The sequence below is a fragment of the Octodon degus genome, unplaced genomic scaffold, assembly GCF_000260255.1.
Source record: "Octodon degus isolate 3935 unplaced genomic scaffold, OctDeg1.0 scaffold00169, whole genome shotgun sequence".
Classification (NCBI taxonomy): domain Eukaryota; kingdom Metazoa; phylum Chordata; class Mammalia; order Rodentia; family Octodontidae; genus Octodon; species Octodon degus.
This window is the reverse complement of record NW_004524745.1, coordinates 1,397,804-1,406,120: the sequence shown is the minus strand read 5'-3', so window position 1 is coordinate 1,406,120 and position 8,317 is coordinate 1,397,804. Positions and strand designations below refer to the sequence as shown.

The 8,317-nt window shown below is 42.0% G+C and overlaps 2 protein-coding genes across 6 annotated transcripts in view; one reads left to right on the top strand and one right to left on the bottom strand.

Annotated features, from left to right (window-relative positions):
* Window positions 1-2,427, top strand: part of Paip2 (poly(A) binding protein interacting protein 2) — a 19,283-nt gene extending 16,856 nt beyond the window's left edge. For both annotated transcript variants that reach the window (XM_023703361.1, XM_004643245.2), the window contains one exon: window positions 1,747-2,427. In XM_023703361.1, coding sequence (XP_023559129.1) covers window positions 1,747-1,803 — 57 coding nt within the window. In that variant the 3' untranslated portion in view covers window positions 1,804-2,427. The remainder of the gene's footprint in view (window positions 1-1,746) is intronic.
* The window catches only part of Slc23a1 (solute carrier family 23 member 1), an 18,924-nt gene continuing 10,613 nt past the window's right edge, over window positions 7-8,317 (bottom strand). For 3 of the 4 annotated variants that reach the window (XM_023703358.1, XM_023703359.1, XM_023703360.1), the window contains 2 exons: window positions 5,803-6,065; window positions 7-736 (listed from right to left, as the gene is read on the bottom strand). In XM_023703358.1, coding sequence (XP_023559126.1) covers window positions 5,818-6,065 — 248 coding nt within the window. In that variant the 3' untranslated portion in view covers window positions 7-736; window positions 5,803-5,817. Of the gene's footprint in view, window positions 737-5,035; window positions 6,066-8,317 lie in introns of those variants that run through there. The other variant, XM_004643244.3, reaches the window with a different exon arrangement.

The window sequence follows — 8,317 nt, the reverse complement described above, 5'->3', positions numbered from 1 at the left end:
TATTCCTACCTCTAAACTCTATACTTAATAGTAAGACACCTTTCCTTCAGGGAAAGACTATATCCTGTCCAAGGAAATTGTTGTATTATGAAACTAAGATTAAATTAGTGCTCTGAAGTGTTGTTTAATATTACATTTTTGTCTTCAAGTGATACAGGAAACAGATTCAGTCTAAAAGCCTACCAACATGCCTTCATTTAGGCCTTGGAATCTGTCCTCATTTTCTTTTTATCATTGCTCTCCATAAGGCAGTAGAACAGTGTGTGCTAGGGATGTCGCTCAATGGCACAAGTGCCTGCCTGGCAAGTACAAGGTCCCAAGTTTGATTTCTGGTACCAAGTGGGGAAAAAAGCATGAGATCAGTTTTGGACCAAGGAGATACCTCATTGGTATAAGTTCCTGCCTAGCAATCTAAACATCCTAAGTTTGATCTCCTGTACCAAAAGAAAAAAAATTGCAAAATATGCAGTAGAAGATTTCCAACTAGTCTTCCTGTACACTGATATGTCTGCTTAGATAATTAAAGATTTAGAAGCTTAGAATAATATTGGTGCAAGTCTCTACAGCACTTAGAGACTTTACCCACTTCTTACTTTTGTTCATATTTGCAAAAATGGAGTCTTAGGGTGATTTATCCAGACATGCACAGGAAATTACATGGGGCAAAGCTGAGATTTCGGACTTAAATCTTCTGGCTCCCCATGTAGTTTTCTTTTCCTGTTATATACCATTCTTCCTGTTGGAAATTAGAAAAATAGAAAAATAACTTCCATCTTTTCAGTGAGGATCATTCATCAGCACTGCCCTGTTTATTTTAGTCACAATTTCAACACTTGTTTAACATGTTTGCATGATAAGAAAATGTTTTTTTTTTTAATTTATTTATTTTATTCATTTATTTGTGTGTGTGTGTGTGTGTGTGTGTGTGTGGCCAGCTCAGCCCACCAGGGGGCGGGGCTGGCTGGCATGTGGTGCTGGGGGATTGAACTGCGGTCCCTGTGCTTTGCTAAGCTTGTTCTAAGTAGGTGCTTCAGACCACTGAGCCATCTCACCAGCCCTAAGAAAATGTTTTAAGAAAATCCAGGATCATCAAATTAACCAAATTCTTTTTTTTCCCGTAATTTTATTGAGAAATAAATAGAACCAAATTCTTTATTCAGTGCTATTCCTTTAGTTTATATGAAGTTGGGTTTGGCTTATACTTCAGACTTAATTTCAGTTCCTACTTTCTACTTTCTCTTTAGAAAGTTGATATAAGGGGCTGGGGAGATGGCTCATTAGAATAAGCACTTGCCTGGCAAGCACAAGGGCCTGGGTTTAATCCCAGGTTCCATCCGCCAAAAAAAAAAAAAAGAAGAAGAAAGTTGATGTAATTTTATGGAATGCAATATTAGCTTATATCTGGGTTCTTTTTTTGCGGTACCAGGGATTGAACTCAGGACCCTGCACTTACTCTACTGAGCTATCTCTCCCACCTTCTGGGTCCTTCTTTTCCTGCCATCAATTTTCATTGGTGAAGTGTAACCTTAATATCTGAGTTTTTGCTCTTGTTTTTATTTTTTAAAAAGGTATTTCTGACAGGGATGCAGCTCAGTGGCACAGTGCCTGCCTGGCAAGTGCAAGCAAGGTCCTGAGTTCAATTCCCAGTACCAAAAAAGATACTTTTGCATGTGGATATAGCCTGAATGCCTGAGTATCTGAAGCCATTTGTAATGAACTTGATTTTTTTATGTACTTATTTTCCAGGTCAAGAGCAATCTGAATCCAAATGCAAAGGAGTTTGTTCCTGGGGTGAAGTACTAAAATATTTGAGTAGACGGGGCCCTCTTTTGGTGGATGTAGCACAATTTCCACACTGTGAAGGCAGTATTAGAAGACTTAATTGTAAAAGCTCTCTCGTCACTGTGTTACACTTATGCATTGCCAAAGTTTTTGTTAGTCTTGCATGCTTAATAAAAGTGCTGAGACTGTTACTAAGTAAAAAGCTGTCAAACATTTACTGAAAATATAATTGGGCTCATGGCTTAATGTAAAGACAGCAAGGAAAGAAGCACCAGTCAAGTTGTGACAAAGCACCAAATTAAACTCTAAATCTTACAAAATTGTCATCTTTGAGGTTAAACTCGTCCCTTAGGATTAACTAACACTTGTTAATGTCTACACTTTGTAGCAATGAGTAAATTTAAATACATTCCAGATTTCTCAGTTGCATTTGTCCTTAGCAATCCTCCCTCAAGGATATTCTGATGGAGGGCAGCCTCATCTCCATAGTTTGTTCAAGGCCAGTCTGAACTATAGATAGCAAGACCCTGTCTCCAAAAAATCCTTGCAGATTTTCCTGAAAATGTCTGTTAATTTGAAATAATTCTGTCTTTGGTGACTGAGGTAACAAGGTAATAACAAAGAGCTAGTCCTAGCTTTTCTGGTATATAATCATGTTAGAAATCCTGAATTTTTCTAATGATAAATTTGAAGAATATTTGAGAATTGTGGGTTCTGAGGATTCACCTCATCACAGCCATACTTGGGTGAAATATGTCTAATTTGGGACAAACACCAGCCTATAATCCAGTTGAACAAAGAGATTGTTACATGATTTGAATGGTGCTTTTCCTTGCTTTGTTAACCATCCTGACAGTAGTCTGCAGCACAACTTTTCTTTTTAACAAAGCTAGAACAGTTTTGGCTTCTTAAACTTCATATTTGAGTAGGTTAAGCTGCCATACGTGTTCAGTGTGAATAGTGTTTAAGTTGAAAATATTGTAAAAAAATTATATTTTTTCAAAAATATTTAAAAAAATAAAATAATAGTAGAACTGAACTGATGTCTGTTTATTGGCCCTGAACTACAGACTCTCCAGAAATAGCCACTAATGTACAGTACAACCCTGTGGGCACGCCATGCTGAGAAAGCAGGTTCATTGGAATCCATAGTAGCAAGTATGTTGCTCTGAACATATCTTTACATACTACACTAGTGAAATAAACCCAACCACCCTGTGCTAGCGTTTTGTTGCCTGAGACTGCAATGTGAGAGCAATTCCTAAAGTGTGTTAGGAAACTGGACGGGCCACTCATTAAGGTGTGTGTTACCAAGCCTGGCCCTTTTTTAAACTTTAGTTTTAAAGAAATAAAACAAATATATAAAATAAATAATATATAAATAATAAACTAATCATTGGAGGCTGGTTTTTTTGTTGGTACAGGGTCTCGTTAACACGGCTCAGACTCATAGTGATCCGCCTGTGTCAGTCTCCCCAGTGCTGAGATTACAGGTATGCACCACCACACAGAGCTTACTTTTTTTTTTTTAAAGGTAGGTTCTGGGAGGCCAGAACCTGCTTCCTCAGCCCTCTGTAGAAGAAGCGCTTCCCTGGCAAGCGCAAGGGCCTGAGTTCAATCCCTGGTTCCGTCAAAAAAAAGAAAGAAAGATAGGTTCTGGCTGTGTAGTTCACACTGACCTTGAACTCATTGTAGTCCAATCAGGCTTTAACCTTGAGATGATCCTCTTGCTCCAGCCTCCTGAGTGCTGGGATTATAGGCATGTGCCACCACTCCTGGCTTGGTACTAAAGTTTAAACCCAAGGCCTTAACACTGAGCTACCTCCTCAGCCCTTAATTTTTATTTTGAGATAATTAAGATTCCCAAAGTTGGCTCAAACTTAAAATCCTCCTGTTTCAGTCTCAGAGTGCTGAGAATACAGGTGTGCACCACCATGTCTGGTAATTGGTGGGTGGGTTTTTTTGTTTTAGATAGGGTCTCACTATGCAGCACAGGCTGGTTTTGATCTTGAAATGATCTCCTGCCTCAGTCTTTAAGTGCTAGGATTACAGGTGTGTGCCACCATGCCCCGCCTACAAATAGGTGGTTTTTGTTTTTGTTTTTGTTTTTAGGTGTGTTTTTAATAGTCCTAAAATAGTTATGCTTAGTTTTTTTTGTTTTGTTTTTTTTTTTTTTTTTTTTTTTTTTTTTTTTTTTTTTTAAGCCATGATTCAACCCTCAGTCCTCCCTCTGTTTTCTGGGAGCCCTAGATCACAAGTGGCATGTGCCAGCCATGGTTGAGCATATCTGTAATGCAGTAGGAGGCTGAGGCCATTGGACTGCTGACAGTTTGAGGAGCCTGAGCTACATACTGAGTTCAAGCCTAGTCAACTGCATAATAAAACCCTGTCTTGAGAGTGGCACAGCCAGCTGTCAAATATGACACAGGGTTTTTACCTCTGTATATGTGCTGCTAAAGTGAGCACATGGGTTTTTACCTCTGAACTAGGGCGAATAAGCTCATTTCCACATACTGCTGAATAATTGCAATGAGAATAATACCACAAATTAGGCCCCATAATCTAATGATTGAGAGTGAGAATTCTAGCTAGAGTTCTTAGATGTGATTCTTGTGATCATGAGCAAGTCAGTAAAACTTGCTGTGCCATCATCTGCACATATCTAAAATGCTGGTAGGACATGGCTTTTTTTTTTTTTTTTTGTGGCAGAACCAGGGACTGAACTCTGGTCCTTCCACTTGCCAGGCAAGCGCTTACCTACTGAGCCATCTCCCTGGCCCCAGACATGGCTTTCAGAGTGTTTCGTTTATTTTGCAGTACAGGGCTTCACACGTGCTAGGCAAACTGGGTGACTATACCATGTAGCATTTTAGATTTCTAACGAGGCTTTTCACCAGATGGGTCTCTACAAATATTCTAGAATCTGGCAAAGATTTCTGAATTTTTCAGTAAGGGATATTCAGGCTATAATAAGAGTTATTTAGCTCCAGATTGTGTGATTATTACTATACATCACTCAAGTCACTCGACACAAAGAATGTCGTAAGTAATTGTTCTTGTTATTAAAAATGTCTAGGGCTGGGGGCAATGTCATCTTAGTGGGACATGTGCTTTACATGTAGGAGGTCCCAACTTCAGTCCTATCACCATTAGAGAAGAAAAACTTTGGCCATCATGGTGTACAAATAATCCCAGCTACTCAGCTAAAGTAGAAGGATCACAAGTTCAAGCCCAGACCTTGTCTGAATTTTTAAATTCAGAAAGCTGGAGGTGTTGTTCCACAATCTCTTGGTTCAATCTCCAGTGCTTAAAATATTTCTTAGAACTTTTGGTCCACCTAGAAGAACATGCACATTGAAACCCTTAAGTGTTTAGAGTACTCTGCATCCTGTATTCCTGGTGGATATGTAAGAGTTCACTGTCACCACACATCTGAAGCCCTACAAGGAAGTTCATCTCTAGCTAGGTTTGTACTGGCATAGTTTTGTGGTTGCCAAAATCATTCTACTTTAGAGAACTTAATTTTATGCCCTGAATTGAAATAAGCATGTAGGAGAGGATTTTTCCATTTTGCTATGTCAGGATTTGTTGGATTTTTCCATGTCAAATGTCAGGTATTTGTTCAGCTGCTGGAATGTCCATGACTAGCTGGTGGACTGTAGTTGCCTAGATTGTATCCAGGTGTTTGGGAAAACCAGTATCTCAGAAGTGTAACAATTTAGTGGTCAATGCAAGTTGGGAAAGTTCCTAATTATAAAATGACTAAGGAATTCCACTTAGAATTCATATTTTGACTTTACCCAGTCCATCTTCCCCTTAAGGACACCCAAAGAGGTCACAAAAATGAAGCAGTGGGGCCAGGGAGTTGGCTCAGTGGAATAAGCGCTTCCCTGGCAAGCACAAGGGCCTGAGTTCAGTCCCTGGTTCCGCCAAAAAAAAAAGCAGTAGTTTGGGTTTTTTCTTGTTGAGACAATGTTCTGATTATTCAGCCATCCCACAAAAGTCAGCAGCACATCCTACCTTTCTTGGAACTTTTCAGACCTTGGTGCACACAGACGCAGCTTCTCTATTTTCAGGAGTGTCTTCTAGAACTGGTGGCTGGTTTTTTAACTTCAGAGAGAATCCTTTGAAGACTGGGCAGATGGGGATGTATTTCAGAAAGGCAATCTTTTTGACTGTGTCCATCCCAATGGGGAAGTCATAACTCTTTAGGCTGGCAGACGTCTCACTGTTGGCATGGGCTCCAGCTTTCCATTGTATCAGGCCTCGTTCCTCAGGACTCCCTGGAAGAGGGCAGTAGGGTCATTTACCAAGACAAGCAAGTCTTACTACCTCCTGGTCCTAGGTCAGACTTTGATAATTTTAAATTTTTCTCTGGTGGTAGAGGTTGAACCCAGGACTTCACAAAGCCAAGGTATGTGCTGTGTCACTGAACTGAACCCATATCCTTGAAGTGTCAGACCTGGGTGTGGTGGTGCGAGCTTGTAATCCTATTATTAGCTGAGGCAGGAGAATTGCAAATTATTTTATTCTATTTTTGAGATGGTCTCACTATGCAGTTTGGGCCAGCCTTGTGCTCACTTTAGTAGTCCCCAAGCTGGTCTCAAACTCGCAGAGATCCTCCTGGCTCAACCTCCTGACTGCTGGAATTATAGGTGTGCACCACCATACCTGGTTCCAGGCGGCACAGTCTGCACCTGTGTCCGGGGCTGAGGGGGCTGAGACCACATGGCATGTGTGGCTGGGGATTGAACTCCGGTCTTTGTGCTTGCCAGCTAGGTGCTTATGCCTCAGAGCCATCTCCGACCCACAAATTTTAGTTAAGCCTAGACAACTTGATAAAACTGTATAAAAAAATTAAAAACAGCTGGAAGTGTAGTTCAGTGTAAGGCCTACATTCAATCAAAAGGGTGACTTTTCTGCAAGTTAAGAGCTAGTGAAAGCTTTGCAGGCCCCTGGTTAAGAACTGGGTTCTATGCCAGCCAGCCCTGGGTTTGAATGCAGGTTGTCTGAACCCAGGCAAGAAACTTGACAACTCTGAGCCTCGTGTCCTTCCTCAAAGCAGATTAAAGGGCTACTAAAGATTATGTGGCAGGGGCTGGTGAGATGGCTCAGTGGTCTAAAGCACCTACTTAGAACAAGCTTTAGCAAAACCCAGGGACCACAGTTCGATCCCCCAGCACCACATGCCAGCCAGCCCGCCCCCTGGTGGGCTGAGCTGGCCACACACACACAAATAAAATTAAAAAAAAAAAAGATTATGTGGCATAACACAGATGACTGCTGAAGCTCAGTTGTGTTGGAGGTTAGTGACATGAAGGATTCGGCCAGGTGCTTTGAGGTGATTGCACAGCTGCCCACTCAGAAGTCCTTTATCTCCTTAGGTTTTCTAGGCATTGAAGCTGCCGTGTCACTCAGAACTACAAGCTGTTCCAGCCTGTTTCTCTAAATGGGGAGGATAACTGTCATGGTTGAGTTGCTACCCACCCAAGAGATAGCTACACTGCCGAGATGCTATCATCCAACCCTGACATGACACACACCTGTAATCCCAATCCTTTGAGGATGAGACAGGAAAATCAAGAGTTTAAGTCCAGTTTGGAAAACTTAAGTGACTTGGTGAGACCCTGATGTTGGACTCCGAGGCCCTGGGTTCTGTCAGTTCCTCCACAAGCAAAATACAGCTTTGGCACAGCACACACCTGTAATTCCAGCACTCAAAGACTGAGGCAGGAAGATTGCTGAGTTTAGGCTAGTATGAGCTACATAGTGAGTTTAAAAGCAGCCTGGACTGCATAGCAAAACCCTGTCTTAAAAAAAGGGGGGGGGGCTGGTGAAATGGCTCAGTGATCTAAAGCACCTACTTAGAACAAGCTTAGCTAAAGTACAGGGACTGTGGTTCAATCCTCCAGTACCACATGCCTGACAGCCCCGCCCCCTGGTGGGCGGACCTGGACACACACACACACACACACACACACACACAAATAAAAATTTAAAAAAATTTTTTTAAAAATCACCTTATTCTGCCTCGAATCTCCTCAGGAGCCTTGGGCCCTGTTCTCTAGCCCACGTCTGAACACAGGCCCTGATTGCTATTCTGTGCCAGCCTGAACCCTCAGAGCTTCAGAGACAGGCAGGACCTGTGATTTTGTTTGAGGTGCTAAGCCACTAGGAATAGAGGACCACCAACCCTGGTGTTCTATTCCCTCTGCCCCTATGCAGATGCAGTCATTAGCTCATCCTCATGAAGCTTTCCCAGCCTGCAGCCAAGATGCCCTAGAACTGTCCAGCAGAGGCAGTGTGGTACTATGGCTGGCACATAGCCAGGGATTGTGTTAGACATTAACATAAAGATTAGTACTCTCATGGCTCAGTGGTCTAAAGCACCTATTTAAAACAAGCTTAGCAAAGCACAGGGACTGCGGTTCAATCCCCCAGCACCACATGCCAGCCAGCCCCCGCCCCCTGGTGGGCTGAGCTGAGCTGGCCACACACACACACACACACACACACACACACACACGCATAAATA